The sequence below is a fragment of the Pleuronectes platessa genome, chromosome 7, assembly GCF_947347685.1.
Source record: "Pleuronectes platessa chromosome 7, fPlePla1.1, whole genome shotgun sequence".
Classification (NCBI taxonomy): Eukaryota; Metazoa; Chordata; class Actinopteri; order Pleuronectiformes; family Pleuronectidae; genus Pleuronectes; species Pleuronectes platessa.
Genome location: NC_070632.1, coordinates 18143635 through 18163368, shown reverse-complemented (window position 1 = coordinate 18163368; position 19734 = coordinate 18143635). Strand labels below are relative to the sequence as shown.

At 40.7% G+C, this 19734-nt stretch overlaps 1 protein-coding gene and 1 long non-coding RNA gene across 2 annotated transcripts; both read left to right on the top strand.

The window, feature by feature from the left end:
- Positions 1–1946: 1946 nt before the first annotated feature.
- On the top strand, positions 1947–6759 carry LOC128444514 (uncharacterized). Its single transcript, XR_008339153.1, has 2 exons — positions 1947–2325; positions 5730–6759. It is a non-coding gene; the product is annotated as an uncharacterized LOC128444514 (long non-coding RNA).
- A 2879-nt stretch (positions 6760–9638) lies between these two features.
- Positions 9639–19396, top strand: LOC128444190 (neuroepithelial cell-transforming gene 1 protein). The gene is made up of 12 exons (XM_053426512.1): positions 9639–9943; positions 11711–11777; positions 11983–12042; positions 12777–12881; positions 12979–13146; positions 13251–13313; positions 13403–13499; positions 13576–13652; positions 15088–15345; positions 15461–15631; positions 15748–15934; positions 18068–19396. Exons 1-12 carry the CDS (start codon positions 9795–9797, stop codon positions 18400–18402), a joined length of 1737 nt encoding a protein of 578 aa, XP_053282487.1. The 5' UTR covers positions 9639–9794; the 3' UTR covers positions 18403–19396.
- The last annotated feature ends 338 nt before the right edge of the window (positions 19397–19734 follow it).

Sequence of the window (19734 nt, the reverse complement as noted above, 5' to 3'; positions counted from 1 at the left end):
ATAAATTGCTATTGCTCCGATATTTCAACATATCTTGAAAACAGCTAGTTGATATCATCTCGAAAGATGTAAGGGCCGTAGAATTGAAAGGTGGCAGAAGGCCGGCCCATGATGAACTGCTTCATACATTCAAAGATTTGTTGAAAAAGCTACTAACGGCCTGATGCTGCAGCTTCATGCAAGGAAACTGCAGTAGATACCAGGGAAAGTGGCTCTATGTAAGTAAGTAAACTCCTAGCACACATTGCATCTTCTTTAGGAAATATTATAGAGCTCCACTCTGAGTCTTCAACTTCTGCTTAATTGTACAGAAGTACAAATGTCAGACTATTTAATTTATCTCTTTGTTCAGTGCAGACTTTGCGGTAAAAAACAGTTCAGCGGGCTGGGTCATGACACCAAGATCTGAACTGAAACCGTCTTGATAAGGCCTGTGTCTGAGGGCTGGTCTTTCAGAATGACTTTAACAGAGACAGAGAAGGAAGAGAAAGAGAGTGAAGTGAGGATTTATTTATTTTCAGTTTCTCTGTCTCTCATAGCAGAGATGTACTCTGATATAGCAGCAGGTGAGGACTGTGGAGGATAGTCAGGTCGTTGGCTCGGACGTGGAGGCCAGTCACAGGTCTGTGGACGTCCAGAGAGGGATTTCACGATGCGATGGCTGTGGGATCTTCCACTTATCTGGGCTTGGCTAGCTGGCCAGGGAAGATATCCCGAGCTTTCCCTCCTGAGCCTCTCTTGTTTCCTGCTCGTCCTTTATGATCGTGAGGGGTTCTCAGGCCTGATGGTTTATGTAGAACAAAACTTCGGTGAGTTCTGGGTCAACCATGGGGTCTCAAGACGGAGACGTATTTGTGTGAGATGTTGGACGCCTGGTTGAAGCAGTAGCAGGTGGGTACGACTCTGCAGGAGGAGGGTCAAAGTGTGGGTGCAGCGATGAGGTGGGGGGTTCTGGTGAGATCAGGGTGAGAGGTTGACGTGACTCAGCCCTCACAGCCACTTCCTCTGTCACCGTCAGGATGGAGAGATGAGAGGAGGAGAGGCAGTGAATCATGGTATATAACCGGCTGACTCACCATATAAGAACGGATACAGGCAGGGTAAGTGTGTGGCTGTGTGTGTGTGTTTGTACTAGAGCTTTGGTCTTTGACAGGAGCACAATTATTCCATTTACCGTCAAACCAGAGGAATGCATGGTGAGATTCCTGCTCTGTGAGTCGTGCCCTCTCACCTACCATCACCATGCGGATACAATTTCACCCTTCCCTTTCCCGCTCTCTCTGGGGAATCCCCCCCTCTGTGTGGCTGGATTTGGAGGAAGCTACAGAGTTTGTATAAGCCATGTTGTTGTTCTGGTAATGATTGAACTCTTCAAGCCAGTTTAACAAAACCATGTTCCTGTTATTGTCCACGCACAATTTATTTTTGCTAATTGGAGGAGGTCAGGATTCTAATCCAGGAAATAAATCTGGATTATGTGGATAAATAGAGTAATTGCTTGTTTGTGCTTGTGAGATCAGGGATGATTTGTCATGCTGAGTGTGTGTGTGTGTGTGTGTGTGTGTGTGTGTGTGTGTGTGTGTGTGTGTGTGTGTGTGTGTGTGTGTGTGTGTGTGTGTGTGTGTGTGTGTTTTTGTGAGTGTGTATGTTTGTGTGTGTGTGTGCGTTTGCGTGTGTGTGTAGAGAGAGAGAGACAGAATGAGCAATTATTCAACTTACACTGTTTTTTGGCTCTGACATTTAGAGGTTAACACTTAACACTTGGTTTTAGAGTTAAAGGTGTGTGTGTGTGTGTGTGTGTGTGTGTGTGTGTGTGTGTGTGTGTGTGTGTTTGTGTGTGTTTGTGTGTGTGTGTTTGGCTGGGTGTGTATGTGTTTGGCTGGGTGTGTGTGTGTTTAGTCGTGTGCGAGTGCTTGTGCGTGTGTGGGTGTGTGTTTGTGTTTTTGTGTGTGGGTGTGTGGCTGTGAGCTTGTGAGCTTGGGTTGAGTCACAGTTACAATAATGACTCTGGCAAAGAAGTGGACAAACAGCTTGAACTAACTGTAAAGACAGAGAGAGAGAGAGAGAGAGAGAGAGAGAGCGGGCGAGCGAGAGGGGGCTGTGCTTTCCGTGGCATCTCCATCTTATAACTCCTGTGCTACTCAGTGCATCCACACATACACCACACACACACACACACACACACACACACACACAGGCACTGATATAGAGGATACAGTATATCAGTTTAGTGCTGTGTGGGTCAGAGCTGTCGTTCAGTGGAAGCAGTGAAGTGTTGTGAAGACATCATGTGTCGTGTGGTGGATAATGGATCATCTGCAACAGGTTAGTACTCATGTTTATCACTGTGCTTGTGTACATATTAATGTGTTGTTTATTCGTTGGAATGAAGACAAAGATGCTGATTTACTTCCAGTCCTCTACTCTGTCACAACTCGTGTTCAAGAGCATGTCATGGGGTGTTACAGAAAGTGACGTAGCAGTTTCACTTTCAGTCTATTTTTTAAACAGCAGTCAGTCGCCTGTGGCCCCTGAAAAGAGACTGATCTCTGTCATGTCAGCTGTCAGTCACTGAAAAGTCCACAACTCAAGACAAGAGAGGCAAGTTTGTGTTAATGAAGGGAAGGAATCCCACCAGCCCAGTTATTTCACAAGAGTGATCCTACAAGGGTCCGCCCTCTCAGTCACTATCTGGTGATTTTACAAGCAGTGACACAAGAATCAGAGAAAACTCTCTCCGCCTCTCACTCCTGTCTGTTCTCCCTGACTCAACGTGATACCACTTACTGGGTCTGAGAGATTGATTTTCAAGGATAGACATCCTCCCTTGGCACTGAAATCTCTTCTATAAAAGCGTGTATGTGTGGGATTTTCACTGTCTTGCTCTCATATGTGAATGCTGCTTATGTGACTGTCAGGTGACCACACCTGGATCCTGTCCTACATATATAGATATATATGTAACACACTCCCTGCTAACCTCATTCTGTCATTTAAATCCTGCGTGTGATGAAGTCTCCCTTAGTCTACACCGTCACTGATCTCAGACGATAAAGGTCCGGACTCATTAACGTCAGACTGGCACGTCTCTAAAATCCCCTGGTTACAGCAAATATACTGTAACATCTATTTGACCCATATTTGACTCAACCAACTCAAATCCTCTTTTTCCTGTTCATCCATCCTCATTCATAACCACCTCCAACCACCTTGTGTTTGCTGCCTCTTCAAATTGACAGGTCCAGGAAATGTGTCTGAATATGACTCATCCTTTAAAAGGTTGATTGCTTTAAGTCTTGCTACATGACAAAACGCAGCCTATAGTCTATGATGACACAAATCTAGGTTTTAGTGATATGATCATAGATTGTTATATATGGACAAAGAGATGGACTGAGGCTCTTCAGTCCAGTGTTTTATAGTCTGAGGTAGTTGGAGCTGATTACCTTCATCTGGCCAAATGCCCACAGCCTTACTGGGTTTCCAATCTCCACCAGCTCCTGTCGATTCCCATTACACCATTACTCTTTTATCACCTTAAAGCAACAGTTCAATACTCACTACTCTCAATACTCTTTGTCTCAATGAGAAAATCAATATCAGTTTTATATCTGTATGTTTATTTTTTATATATATATATATATATATATATATGTGTGTGTCTTTAAACTATAGGTGAAGCCAGGCCATGAGTTTTCCCTGTTTCCAGTCTTTATGCTAAGCTAAGCTAACTGGCTGTTGTTTTATCGAACACGCAGACATGAGACTGATTTTCCTTTAACTCATTGAAAGCAGAAGTGTGAAGAAGAATCTCTAGATGAGTCATCACTTATCTTCCCTCCTGTTTACCAAATTAAAATGTGAATTTTGAAGAGTAATTGTTTTTAGGCCGAACATGGTTTTGCTGACTCATGCTCTGCCCACCTGCTTGAACTTCACACCTAAAGAAAAACTATTTTCATCCACGTCATGACGAGCAGGAAGCCTTTCTGCCGAGGTGAGCTCATGAGAGCACATATTCATGGGGTCACACCTTCTGCTGCCATTAAGCATAATTGCTCCGCCATGCCCCCCGTCTGACCTCACTTAAGAATGGCGTGGAGCGTTCGCTGCCATACTAACATGAAACCTCAACTGCAGACACGCGCCGCCTTGCACGATGAGCTCAGAGGACATGATGTATGTCAGTCAACATGTCCTCCTCATCCACGAGTCTCGGCTGACCGCTGCTCCTCATGGCAGAGTGACCGCTGGCTGACTCACCCTGGATTCTCGGATGCTCGATGACACCATTTGAAAATAATGGAGAGATGAGAGAAGAATTTATGAGTACAGCCTCTGGATGCCTCTTGGCCCTGTGAGGGTCACCAATCTCAGTTAGTCATCATCCCAGTTTGGTGATGCATAGCATTTACCAGCAAACCTCGAGGAGGGTGGAATTTAATTTCCTTTCTCCTGACTCCTCCGGTGTTGGTTTTGTGTGATGTGGTGAGGTTGCAATGCGGCACTTCTTTTCCTTTGATGAAAACATGTATTAATCAGTATCTTTGTATCTCCGCCTGTTGGGTTTGCATTCATTTAGAGGAGATTTGGCTTATGAACGAGGACGGGGGGAGAAAAGGACGTGTGCTGAACAGTGTGGAATGAGATAAACCTTCACCCTTTTTCTGCTTCAGCTCAAATGAAGCCATCTGGGAACCAACATGAGTCACAGCTCCTGTGGTACATTATTGTCACACCTGCCAGATCTGATATATTTTCGTTAACAACAGTTTTATTCTATAGCTCAGAACAGAACATTTCAAATGGACTAAACTTTCTTTTCTATTATTCAACCACAATGCATCTTTTTATACACTTCTTCTGTCAGTCTACCTGCTGTGGTTTCTCTGCGTCGTCCCTTCATTTCCTTATCCTGGCACCTTTCCTTTTATGGTCTGATCTCCAACCTAAGGGAGGAGTCATCCTTGTAAGATGATGACATGTTGTCATGACAGTAGCGGAGCAGCGTTCATCCATGTATACGTTTATGCTGTGTTTGGCTTCAATTGTGTATTTCTAACAATTGCTGATGTGGAATCCTGTTACACTGTATGTAGTCTGCTCACACTCTATATATTGTTTAATATACATTATTACTAATCTATTTATACTCTCATATTTCATTTAGTTTTATTGCATGTTTACCTATTTATTACTTTTACAGATGTGACCAAAGCACATTTAAAGTACTCACCTATCAAACTATTCACCCTCACAGTCACAGCTACAGGTAATCGGAAGTTGCTAGTTAACCGAACGTGCATGTGGACTGTGGGAGGAAGCCAGAGTAGATCAACAGAAGCAGGATTGACACCAGCTGAACTGGGCTTCAAACCCTCTTGCGTTAAGACAGAGTTAAGAGTTAGTCAGTGAACTTCAGAGGTGTGTGTAGGTGTTTTTTCTCTTTAGTTTCAGACAGAGCCAGACTAGCTCCTTATCCTCATATCTAAACTACCACTGGACATAAACAACCACTGTCCATATTTGATATACTCACATGACAGCTGTATCAATCATCCTATGTAACTCTCTGCATGAAGCTGAAATGCATCCCATTATTTCTCAGAATGTCAAGGAGACAAATGTGGTGTGTGTGCGTGTGTACGTGCGTGCGTGCGTGTGTGTGTGTTTGTGACATATATCTCTAAAATACATGAGTTTAAATTTCCTTCTCCTTTGGGTCACAGGTTGGGCTCATACGGTCTTTCGTTTGGCCCTGGCTTGCGATGTAACCACGCCCCCTGCTGTTTGTATGTAGAACAGCACATGGAGCAGTGAGAGGAACAAACAGACGACTTCCCTCTTCAGACAACTTTCGACCTACATCTGCATCCAATCAGCAGCCACGAGTCTCACTTATTACACAACATCAGGAGTCACTTCTTCTCCATACAACATGTCCTGTGTATATTTGGCCTGATGCACTTTAACGTCTTTAACAATGTGGAGACTTGTTGAGTAAAGAACTGCTCTCAGAAACTGATTTCATCTGGTGACATAGATGTGTGTATCCAGTCTCTAGCACCATATGAAATCAGTGTTTTGGGAGGTGGACTATCAGCATGTGCAGCGTCTGTACAGGAGTAAAGTCAAACACAACATGGTCGTGTGTAGATGCCTAAAAGTAGGTCACATATGTATAAATTATTGTATTTTCTCCTGCTTCGTTCACTAACTGCTCACAGATGCTATCGTACTTTAACCTTTTTTTTTATCCTGCCTGTCTCTCATTTACTCGACATATATTATTATAATGAGTCCACTTTTATTCATGTAGGAAATCTTATTCAATTTATATTACATTAAATGTTATGCACTTTCTAAACTATTTAACTTCTCCTAAAAGGTGGCCACAACTGACCATTAGGAGATAATGGCAAACATAAGGTGCAGTCACTTAGACAATAATATCTAAGTTAGTTTAACGTAAGCTTTGACTTGGCAGAAAAACTCCTCTGTGTTTTGAATTTAGCAACAGTGAATTGTTTTATTTATGAATGAATCCTTTCTTCAGTAAGAACAAGCTGCTTTCTCTCATTTCACAAGTTACCTACTTTTCTTTGAAGGCTCATCTAGGATTTAAATCTGGCAGCTACCATTGCATCATTTCCTTTAATATAATGGTTGTATGTTACAGCTACAATGTAAACAATTTTGAGGTGATTTTTTTTTAAACTGAAAGAACCTGTATATGCTGTAATAAAGGTTTCAAAATTATGAGTTTTTTTCTTTCTTTTTTATAAATATCATCATTATGATAAAAGGTTTTAATCACAATAAAGCTTTACCCAATTTAAGCTCATTCAGTGGCTGACAACTAAAAATGTCTCTCAGATGAGTTTCATATTAATAAAAGTTTGTTTGTCTGTTGGTTTTGAAAACTCATATCTGTGTTTATCCAGAATGAAAGCTCATTCTTGATCTTAAAATCCTTAGTCTCAGCACAGCCTGGTCGTGAGATGGGCCATTGAGTAACTGCTCCAGAGCCTTTTAACATGTAACCTGATCATCTTGAGCAGATTGAGTTTGACCAATTTCCATGACTGTGAATGGTGAAAAGTTGAGATTGAACGTTAACAAGGGAACGCTACAGAACAATCATTAAATGGACTTTATGTTAACATGACGTTTAGTCAAATATAATTTCCAAGCTAAGCAATGTTTCAACTTTTACTGGAGACATGAACAGTTCCTGGACACTGGCCAAACATCTGCTGAGGAAGATCATTGCGATAAAGAATTCCAGAAAAGAACTAAATGTACCTTGTGGTGATTTTCTTTTTTCTGCCATATCCATGTGGTTGAGGTTGTTTTTTTTTATATCTCGTCCAGATATAAACTCACACGACTACAGATGTTATGTTTGACTGTGAGTCATAAATGTGAAGGCACAGTGTGTTTTCTTGCCCATGAGGAGCATTTTCAAACTGCCTCCTCCACCCTGACTTTATGAAGATGCTACAGCAGTGAGACCAGGCGCCGTATATCACGACACGGACAGATATGGTGATTAAACTGGAACCGGCACCCTCACTGAGGTGCTGATGATGGGCTCATGAAGGACACGAGAGATTTGACCGATGGCCGGGTCGTCCTGTAGGGGACCGTCATACAGGTCAGAGGGGTCCCTATAAATCTCATCTGGATCCCTTTATGGAGGTGAAAAGGAAGATTTATTAAACAGCATAAGTCTTCCCTCAGGGGGATGAATCATTCATGAAACGTGCACCAAAGCTTTTACTGAAATGAAAATATGTTTTTGAACTTTAAAGCATATGTCAAATGTAATATGCGTGAGATTAAAACACGGTTACAAACAGGCAGCGTACTGATGCAATATTCATATTGTAACATTCGTTTTTATATATATTTGTATCCCTGACTCTGAGCACAAACAAGTGTATTCAAAGAAGACAATTTACATTATGTTATTATATTTTCTCTGAACTGTAATAAAAAGTTAGATATTTTTCTTGCTGTAATTCTTCAGGTTGGTCCATGAACCCAGACCGTAAAGACAAATAAGGGGCCTCGGGGGAAATAAGATGTTGGTACAGACACACCATCTGACACCAGCTCCCTCTGCAGTGTAAACTATGAACCACCATGCACATAGCAGCGTGTACATGGAAGCTGAGTAATGAGAATCAGCCAGAAATCAATTATTTTGCCAAATGTGTTGACACCTACATGATTCATTAATGTCAATGAAAAAAGAAGCAGCAAAATATAAGAAGCAAATAAGATGATTTAGATAGATAATAAGATGGTAATAGTCGTCTGTTTAGACATTCAGCTGAACGGAACCATAAACAAACACGATGAATTATAAACATATTAATATCAAGCACAGGCGAGTAGGTATGAAAATATGTATATAAACAACATCTGGTCAACAGATAAACAGCATGAATTTATCAAATTTGTACGGAATATTGCTTATATTGAATTGTAGTGTGGTTGTTACTATGTTAAAAACAACAAAGTCGAGTGCAAAGACCATTGATATGGGCAATGTTATCAATAATCAATATACATAGATAGCATGGCTCTACAGAATGATTGATACTTTACACTATATCACATTTCATTAGAAGCTAAGAAACCAACCAGTGCACCTTTAGTGGAATAAAACACAGACTCAGGTTTACAACAAGCTTGTTGTGTTTGTTAACGTCTGTGGCTTCATTTGATCATATGTGCGACAACATAGCTAATAAAACATTTATGACACTATTTATGCGAAAGGTAAATGATACATGGAATGCATTTTATAGTGCATTTATATATAGTCACATTCACCCATTCACACACTTATTCATGCAGCACTGGGTGTAGACCCAGCACTTTTCATATCACACACCATCCGCACACTGCCAGCACAGACGTCAGGGGGTGATAACCTCCGGTTAGTGGACGACCTACAGCTTCCCCACAGCCGTTTATATGATACTCAATTAATGCACCCGTTGATTTTCATACAAATTATTTTCTGCGTTTTTATTTTTCATCACATTTACCTCTATACAGGACACAAAATGAAGGCTCTCCTCCCTTTCGGTCAGTTCACTTGTGGATGGACACAATCCCAGCTGATGTTTTGTACTTCCCTTCCTCAGGGAACATTGGTTATGTGCATAACCCTATTTTGGGGGGGTTGAACTTTGAGACTTTGAATGGTTGAAATGCAAATTATTTGGAAACTAATTTGATGACTGCAGCTCACTGGGTCAGTTATGGCTCCATCCTGAATAAAGTGTCGAGAATTGTGTTTAATCTTTTTTAAATGTTTTGTATTCACATAAGTCTGTTGTGTCCAGATATAGGAAAGAAACGTGTCTGTATATTTTGTTGTTCATTGTATGGTATATAAAGATAAACTGTTATGAATCTACATGTGAATACAGCGTTTTCATGAAGAAGCTGAATAATGAAGTGACCGTAATAGAACAAGCGTGGTTTCCTTTATTCTGACCCACATTCATAAAGAGGTCCTTTTACAAATATCTCACTGGTCCCTCCCACCTCGCGGTATCACAGCAACGCAGCTCAGAGCTCTCCCCTGATTGGTTCGTTTCCAAGAATCCGCCATATTCAAACTTCCGCCGTGGTGTGTGTCCTGTTGTCATCGATCTTCTGCTTCCCTTTGTACGCGTCGGGACCGGTTCAAACTCGACCGGACGCCCTGTTTTTCTCGCTTGGTCGCGACTAAACGTTGGAAGAGGTGATTTAAGAACGGGTCCGGTCACAAAATGGAAGAGAACGAGGAAGTGTGCGGAGAAACGGTGAAGAACAAGAAGCTGAAAGTTCGCAGGATGACATCGAGGACGTCCACGTCCAGCGTCCAGAGCGCGGCCGCAGAGGCTTCCCCTCAAACCCTGCGGAGGAACAACAGCAAGAAGTACGTAGAACACGACCGGGAATACAACTGTGGTTCTTTATTCGGTTATAAGGTTATTTATTGGCGCTTAGTTTGTTTCCTGGTTGGTCCGCGGTGACGGTCTGGCCTGCTATTGTAACTGATAAACGATGCTTTCAAGTGCACCACGGAAAACCCACCTTTAACTTTAAATGTGGTGATCTATTTAAATCTATCTTGTGAGAAAACTCCTCATAACTATCAGCAAGTAACTTAAGGATTGATCAAGAGATTAACTAGCCCCAATTACATTATTTTCATCTTCTGTTTATTTATTTTTTTACATTCATTATTTAATTATTGTATCTATAAAATGCCACAAATACTCATAGCAGTAGCCCAAAGCCTCTGATGATGCAATCAAATCAGATTTCATGATTAGTTTAATTATTTGGTCATCTGCAGATTGTACCACTGTTCCATTAGTTGTTTGTCTATAAAATGGACAAAAATAATATAAATGTCTTGACGAACATCTCATCTGCACACGGCCGACCACGAGCCAGAAAAATTCTTACATTAAAAACAAAAAATTCTGCTCTAGAGTCATATTGTATGGTAGATGCATCAATGAATTATATGAGGAGACCCCTCGTATGTTACATATTTCTAAGCTGCTCTGTTTTTGAAGGAGCTAACAGCAGTTTAATTAACAAAGCTGCATCTTATTCTATTTTATAGTGTAGATCTACGTTATCAACCAGCTCACTGTTGTTTATTCATCCAGGTGAATGGTACTTTAATGCAACACTCTGGATAATAATGTGTTATTATCTTTAAAACTTGTGTTATAACATCTGCATCATTCAACCTGCTCTGCACTCCGATTTATTCTTGCAGATTTGCCAAAATGCAAACAGTATTGAGATCTGCAGATAGGCTTGGTATTTGTATTGGCTTCAAATGTATGAGGGCAAAGTGCCAAATATTTACCGTGCCCTCTCTACACTATGTATCCTCAACAAATCACAAGATAAATACAACTGTACTTGTTATTTTCATTACTCTCTTGTATCAAACAGTCTTCGCTCATTAGTCCGTTATTTCCAGCATGGCTTGAAGGCATGAGCCTAAGATGTAGAATGTGGAGGAGTGTGGGCAGCTGACCTTGGACTTGAAGACACTGAAACTCTCTGTAGCTTCATTGTTTTGTCATCATAACTCACTTTATTTTCCCTGCAGAAGCAGCTAGCAGTCTAACGCCTTATATGGTTTTAAACACTTATATCCCTCCATCATCATTGAAACATAACAGAAATGGGAATCAAATGGGGTCGTTCATGATAACAGAGCTTTAATGCATTCCCTTTAAAAACAGTGATTATCTATCTCCATCTTCTCTGAGATACATTTAAAAAAAGTCATAAATTAAGGTAGACTGTCTATGGTTGCATTCAAATAACAACAATAACATGCTGGGCTTTTTTAAGTGATTAAAAAAAACCACAATCTTCTTTCTGCGCTTGAATACTCTATGTTGCCATATTTTTTTTTAAACACCTACAAAAAGGGTGTGTGACTTCCTCTGATTGTGTTGCCCTGCAACTGTTCACCTGTGACTCCCAAATATAGACTGGGTGTGACTATAGTGAGCACCACCCATGCCCTAAGGTGCGCAACTGACGTAAAGTAACATTAATGTAATTTACCACCAAAATCAATGCTACATGTAGTAAACTTCCAATGTGGCTACAACACTGTCTATGACATAGATATAAACCTGTTTTCAATGTCTCTCTTTTCTTTCAGACCTCCGCTCCAGAGAGGCAGCTCCTTCACCTTTCTTACACCAGGGACACCATGGGACTTCAGCCTAGTGAGTTTATGTTGAAAACACCATCATCTCCCACTGCAGAGGTCTCACTCTCACGCTGGTATCTGTTTGTGGAGCAGATGAAAATAAAACACGACCTGTACTGATACTTGGAATAATATTTTATGTATAGGAATATATCAGATGTTTTTTTTAGCTCTGATTGCAGCTGTGAACATAATGCATGTGTCTTGTTATTTTTCTATAGAAGAGGAAGCGCAAAGAGAAGGACGACGACACGGTCAGTCTGCGGAGCTTCGACCTCAAGGTGAGACCCAGGACAACATGTCCACTGGCTGCAGGTTTCGTCTAGCAGAGTCTTGAAAGCTGCACCAACCAGATCTGCTTTAACACCAAACTTTAATCCCTGTGCATGACTCAGGTGCTCGTCGACACAGATAGACATGAACTCTCTCGTGTGTTATGAGCTCAGGATAGTCCCGCTCTCGCTCAGAGTGTCACAACCACTGACAACTAGACTGACATTCAGTATAGCACATAACCTTCACTAAATCCCAAGAGTCCCCTTAAATTAAATGAAGCTGCACCAAATTTCCCTGACTTACTTCAAATTTTTTTTTAAACGTCATCACTTACTATGTTAAAGAAAGTTATAATACAAAATGCATGGATCCATCCCCTGATCTGGATCCACATCAAAACAAACCACATCCTTTCACCAAGTTTCATGGACGTCGGGTCAGTTGTTTTTGTGTAATCTTGCCTGTAAACAAACAAGCAAACAAACCAAGAAAACAAATGGTTATTGATGAAAACATAATCTAGATGGAGGTAAAAACATACTAGCGAATATAAATATAGAGGAGAACGTTGATGTGACAGAGACTGGAATCTGTTCTCTAAAATAGCAGAGACAATTAAGACAATAGTAAACACATTTTTATAATAAAACAGTATGAAGTGAGTCTTTTGGCACCCCCACACTTTACACCTCAATACAATCAAGTTGAACTGAAGAGAGTTTATTTCTTTGATTCCTAGGAACCCAGCAACAAGCGAGTCCGACCTTTGACCAAAGTTTCATCTCTCGTCAACTTGATGTCTCCAAAGAACGGGGCAGTGCGCCGCTTTGGTCAGACCCTCCAGGTACACAGCAGTTACACAGTTTACAATGACAATCGCTCAACAAATGGTCTATGGGAATTTAAATGAGTTGAATTTGTCTGCCTGTTTTCTTTTCTAGTCAATGTCGTTACGTAGCGATTGCAGATCGCCGGGGATGTCCCGCCAATCCAGCAGCAAGGCAGCAGGTCCCACTCCCACGAAACGGAGGAACAGCACGCTCTGGTCAGAGATGCTGGACGTCCATCAGAAGAGCACGTTCTCCACCAAAGAGATCAAGAGACAAGAGGTGGAGCATTTCAGACTAAAGTGCAGTCTTATCAAAACCCTAGAAAGTAATAAATGAACTTCTCTCACTCTGGTTTCTCTTGTGTTTTAATGTTCCTTCTCCAGGCAATTTATGAGCTTTACAGGGGGGAGCAGGATCTCATCGAAGATCTCCAACTTGCACGAAAGGTTAGAAGCCTAAAATTTAAACCTACATTTTTTTTCTTCTAATCAAACCATTTCCCCACTTTGACCACTATTTCGTTGTTCATTTTCAGGCGTACCATGATCCGATGCTAAAGCTCTTAATCATGACGAAGGAGGAGCTAGCTCACATATTTGGGGACCTAGACGCATACATCCCCTTACATGAGGGTAAGTAATCACCAACCACTATCGTATTTCAATACTAATAAGTGATCTGACCATGTGTGAACTATTACATCTGCAGAATTGCTGGTGAAACTGACCGAGGGAACTGGCTCAGATGGAACAGTCGCCTTAATCGGACAGATGGTAATAGACTGGGTATGTATGCTGGCAGATGATAACACTTTCAGAGAGTATCTGTGAAGATTCTCTATCAAGGTCGTGGAATCCTCCGAGGTTGAACATGTGTAGGTAGTCAACTGGACTTGCTTGTGTTTCAAGCAATGTTTCTCCTGTTATCCAAGAGACTCCTTTAATTCTAACTGACTATTGGGAGGTTTCAGGTATTTAGGTATTCAGGTATTTACCTGTGTTGAGAGTCGTCATGTTAAACAGGCCGGTCGTTGAAACCCCCACCAGTTAGTGGGTCAGTTCGAAGTGAAGAAGCATCTTGGACGAGCGGTAAACGTCTTCAAGAAACACAAGCAAATTCAGATGCTTATGTTAAAAGATACATCTCCCGAAGATTCTAACAGAGTTAAACCTACACACATGGCTTCTATAAAATATAAAATAAAGTAGACTGGAAATAAAACCTGGAGGGACTATACACGTGGTTATTTATTATTATTATAATATTTTTTTATTTTGTTCAATAGTTCCCTGCAGTGTGTATATCAATACATTTTCTTTATATGACAAGTTAACTATGCAGTATTACAATTAATGCTTGATTATTTTCAATTCTTATTGCAGAATTAGAGATTTTTGAGACTTCCCAAATGGGACCGTATTGGCTATAGGTTCAGTGGGGCTGACTGAAACTCCTTTTAAAGGATAGACCTGCTGCAGCTTCATCCACCGTCAAAACAATTGTACTTTTTAGTGTAGAGGTATAATTAATTAAAATGGGCGATATCTCTTGATAGCCTGCTGTAACATTCTATTACATTTCTGTAATAAAAGCAAGAAGAAATATTTATCGAATTAAATAAAAGACTTTTCGAAGGAAACTGAAGTCAGTACTATTTAATTTATTATTTAAGACTTTTCAAAAATCGCAGAGACCTTGTCATATAATCTTTAAATGCTTTCAATAATCTAGAACAGTGTCACTGACTATAAATTCACGAATTCATGATACATTTTTTTAATTGTTACAATAGATAAATATTCAGTTGATAAGGTTACATGAACATGAATTACTAAAATGCTGTAATGTCTGGATGTAATGATTACACGTTGACGTATGTTAAGAGAGATTTTAAGAAAACTTTAAGAACTATTCAAGGAACTTTAATCTTCTTTTTACCACAAGCAGCCAACAAGGTATTCATTTCACCTGTGGGTGCTGAGTGTCATTCTGTCTCTATTATTATTATTAATGCCTCTTGCTGCATAATCTATCAAGATATTTTGCACTGTGATCATTTATTAACGTAGTTCTCACAGCGTGATAATGATGAGGATTTAGCACAGAGGGAGAGACGGGACAAACCCCAGCAACAACCATCATTTCAAAGAGCCGACCCGTGTCTGTGTTGTTGTGAAAGGAGCTACAAACAGTTGGAAACTGATTCTTTTATCTTCTCAGCTGCCTGGTCTGAACGCTTACAAAAACTACTGCAGCAACCAGCTCGCAGCCAAAGCGCTGCTGGACCAGAAGAAGCAGGACAGGCGGGTGCAGGACTTCCTGCAGCGCTGTCTCGAGTCGCCCTTCAGCAGAAAACTTGACTTGTGGAGCTTCCTGGACATCCCACGTTCACGCCTGGTGAAATACCCGCTGCTGCTGCGAGAGATCCTCAGACACACTCCTCCTGATCACCCAGACATCATCAGTCTGGAGAGAGCGGTACGATATATCTGCCTCATACAAATCTCTACTCTCACAGATATACGTGTCGTTGCTTATTTGTAGCTATTGGCTTCTTACTCGTTTTTGTCTGTTTTCTGAATTTCTTTTCCAGATTTCCATAATCCAGGAGATTCTGTCTGACATCAATCTGAGAAAGGGGGAGTCTGAGTGTCAGTATTATATCGACAAACTTGTGTATCTGGATGAGAAGCAGCGAGACCCTCTCATAGACAACTGTAAGACCCTACTGTTACATGGGGAGCTGCGGAACAAGAGTGGCTCGGTGAGAATCAGGATGAATCTCTTATCATTTACCACCCACATGCTTTAAAAGTACTGTCAACATGCTGTATTTGTTCGTCAAAGTCAATTTCACTCTGTCAATGTATCTCTCCACAGAGGCTACACGTGTTTCTCTTCTCTGAGCTGCTGGTTATGACACGGCCGGTGACACGTGATGACAGAAGCTGCTTCCAGGTGTATCGACAGCCAATCCCAGTGCGGGACCTGGCTCTGGAGGAAGTGCAGGACGGAGAGATCCGTGTGGCGGGGTCGTTCAGAGGGGCTTTCACCAACACAGAGAAAGGTAGGTTGAGTTTGTGTTACACTCCAAACTTGCATTGAGGTAGGGTTGTGTTGCCATTTAGAAAATTTAGTTGGTTTCACAAATTATTTGTTACCTTTACTAAATTTGGAGACATGCCATTTTGTGCTCTTGGATTTTTCTTTGTTGTGACTCTTCATAGATTTAATTAATAAGAGGTCTCACCCGCTCTGTCAGTTTAAACGCTTTTTAAATCATGCCAGTTACACTGGGAACATGTCCTGATCTGTTAGGGAGGAGTTTCTTTGAGGTTTCACTATTCAGCAGAGCTTAACTTGAACCTTCTCTTTGCTACAATGTCCGATTTGCTGTTGCACAAACAGGCCAGAGCCAATGTAACACAGACGTTAGTGATAATTCACTTTTAAAAAACATATTTACCACATCTACCTGTATTACAGCAGCAGCTAAGTAGTGGCAGGGTTCGTACGGTCATGGAAAACCTGGAAAAGTCATGGAATTTTAAAATGTGTTTTTCCAGGCCTGGAAAAGTCATGGAAAAAAATAATCTCCCAAAAGTTTTGGAAAAGTCATGGAATTTTGTTATATTAATATTTTCATGTTGTTCATTTTAGGGATGGGCATAATTAATAGACGATGAGTTTCGTCGATGACATTATTTTTTCATGGATGAAAACTATTGCATGTTCGCTATGTGGCAGGACGTCGGAATATCCGAGTTGCCTTGAACGCAGCACAGCGAGGACGTTAGCATTTGGAGAAAGCAGCCCGGAGCTTACCTGCGCTGCTCGGCTTCATGTCCGCACACGGACCGTCAGTCCACCTGGAAGGGAACCCGGACAGACCCGGGTCTGTGTCAGGGGTTCCGGGAGTTAGGGCGTGACAATAACTTGACTGAGAGGGCGAGAACAGTCAAATTCAGCTAAGCTCCAAACGGGGCTTAGTTTAGAGTACAGCAGCGCATATTTTCAAGTGTTACCAGTGAACAGATCCCGTTTAACTGCCACAAGAGTTGTTCATCTTCGAATAAAGATCTCAATGAGGAAACACGCTTTGTTTTTTATATTTTCACTGCATTTTAATATAGCCTATAAATAGTGAATATTAATATGAAAATATTAATGATTAATCGAAAATCGATCGTTAATTCTCCCAACGATCGATTAAGACCATTTAATTGAATGCGCATCCCTAGTTAATTTAAGCTGAGTTTAAAAAAAATTCATATGCTTTTAAAGAAATACGCTAAAATATAAGCAGGCATACTTGGGTTTGTGTAATTTAAAGTATACTGTATGCCTTGGAATTTTCATTGTTAGTTTGAATACTACATTGTCACTTTTTCGCGAATACACCAAGATTTCACAAAATGTTCGGTCATGGAAATTTGGTTTAAAGTCATGGAAAAGTCATGGAAATCCACTGGTCAAAATGTGTATGAACCCTGAGTGGTTTAGTATATTTGTACTTTCTGGAATACAGATTGGGGTTAGGTTGTCTGTGTATCTTGTATCAGTTATATTATTTGCACTCGGCGGAGTTCTTCAACATCAATTGAATAAAAGCTTGTTCAGATTCTGGAAGTGAGAATTTTTAAGGACCTGTAGCGTCTTCCAGAGTGCGGCAGTGTGAAATGCTGAGATGAGTCACTTGAGATGTTTGTGGCCCAACAGCAGGTTGTGTAAAGTTTGGTTCTCTTTCAGTCGCCTTTTAATTGCATCATATCTCCTTTACCTGCAGCTTTGTCCGTCTGTGCTATAACTTGCAGGGCAGTGGACATATGAGGAAGGTTTTTTCCCTCCAATGTTTGTGAATAACGTTAATAAGACTTTAATACATTACCCCATCCATGTACTTGATTTGCGTCAACTTTGAGTCACGTTCAAGTAGATTTTTATCTGCATTTTCATTTGCAGTTATGGTGAAGAAAACAACTTCTGTGATCCCACGTTGCTTAACATCATCAAACAATCACAAACGATAACACATCTTTTGTTATTGTTCTGATTGAGAGATCCCATGTGGCCAAAGTTACACATTGCACGTGTAAAGGATAAATGTTAAAAATAATGGATGTAATTCATGGATTTTATTATCCCTCACAGCCTTAGGAGATCCTTTAAATCTGTTTCCTTGCTTACCGTGTCTCTCCAGTGAAAAACATTTTCCGTGTGAGCTCCATGGATCCTTCCCATGGCCAGTCCCACACCCTGCTTGTCAACGACGTCTACCACAAACAGCAGTGGCTCAACTGTCTGCGCACTGCGATGGCTCAGCAGCAGCGGGAGGTTCCACCGAGGGTTCAGCAGGTTGAAGCCATCGGAGCCAAACGCCGCTCTTCCCTCCTCTCAGCCACCATCTGTGACGAAGACACGTCTGAGAACTGTCCACCCGTCTTGGGCCCTAAACTCAGGCCTCAGACGCTCTCCAAAACCAGACTGGACCAGAAGTTACGAGGCTCAATGAAGAGGAAGGAGACTGGGGTGTAGACATTTAACCTGGTGGTTCACATATGGGTTCCTCTCAGACCGGCACATGTGACGTCTTGTCACATATCACTGAATTATCATGCGACCATTGTTTAGTGCTTTAGCTTCGTCCATGCACTGAAAAAGCCTAGCCAATCCTTTCCGTCCAAATGTAAATGTTTTGTCTTTAAAACTTGTAATTAGTTTTCCAAAAAAAAGGGATACATGCCAGTGTGACTGAAACGTGTTTACATCAGTGAAATATGTGGAATTAGGGTTTTCTCTATGTACAGAACTTTAAAGGTTCAGTGTGTAAGATTTAGGTGAAAGGATCTATTGGTAGTAACTGAATATAAAATGATCCTAGTGATATTTTCACTAGTGTGTTTCCTCTAAATTGTACAAATTGTTGTTTTCTTTAACCTAGAATGGGATTTTTTATATTTAAATATTTTATATTTACATCAGGAGAGGGTCCTCTGCTGAAGCCACCATGTTTTTTTACAGTTGCCCAAACTGAACAAAGTAAACCTTTGGAGTTTTATCACCACTAAAGGCTATCAGAGGTTCTCTGTTTAATGTTTGGAAGGGGGGTTAAGGTGTAGGGTATTTAGCTGCACCATGCAACCACTCACCACTAGATGTCACTCAAATCTACACACTAAACCTTTAAACTATTTTAAACCACTTGTAGCTCTTATTTCATTTTTCATTCCAGTGTTGACACGTTTATATTTTCTAGTTTTTTTTGTGTAAGTAGCCATTGTGTGTGTGCAGCTGTCTGTTGTGAGTGTTACCAGGAAGCGTGGACAAATTGTGATGGCTCAGTTTTTCTGAGAACAAAGCCATTAAACGAGACAACGGTCAAATGTTTGCTCTAAAAAGACAAAAGATAATGAGCAGTGCATTGGCCATAAAAACATACAACAAAGTTAAAAAAATTTCAGAGAGAAAATCAAATGAACCTAGATGTATTAACTGGAAAAAAATAAAATGTGCTTGTACTTAAAATGAATCCTGAGTGTGTGAGTTTTTGTTGTTACAACACATCCTGTGGGTTGTACTCTGACCCCTGAGTCACTTCCCTTCACTGTTGACAGAGCGGTTTGACAGTGTGTCTCAACATGTGTAAAGCAAGCAGAAGCTGAGGTGAAAAGTAAAGTTGACTCCTTTATTCTAAATGAGGGCAAAAAATGCATCTATAATTTAGTTTTGTGTAGTTTTATGGTCAAAATGTTAAATATATATATATTTTTTTTTTCATTTGAAAACATCCTGAAAAAGTCATTTTTCTATCCAGAAGCACACTAGATTCCCACTTTCGACTTTTCCACTGTTTTTATCTAATGCTGA

Excerpts from the sequence above, each read along its gene's own strand:
- LOC128444190 (XM_053426512.1), top strand. The coding sequence starts at position 9,795 with ATGGAAGAGAACGAGGAAGTGTGCGGAGAAACGGTGAAGAACAAGAAG. Across the intron at positions 11,778-11,982 it reads CACCATGGGACTTCAGCCTA|AAGAGGAAGCGCAAAGAGAA; the intron begins GTGAGTTTATGT and ends ATTTTTCTATAG. Across the intron at positions 15,346-15,460 it reads TCATCAGTCTGGAGAGAGCG|ATTTCCATAATCCAGGAGAT; the intron begins GTACGATATATC and ends TTTCTTTTCCAG.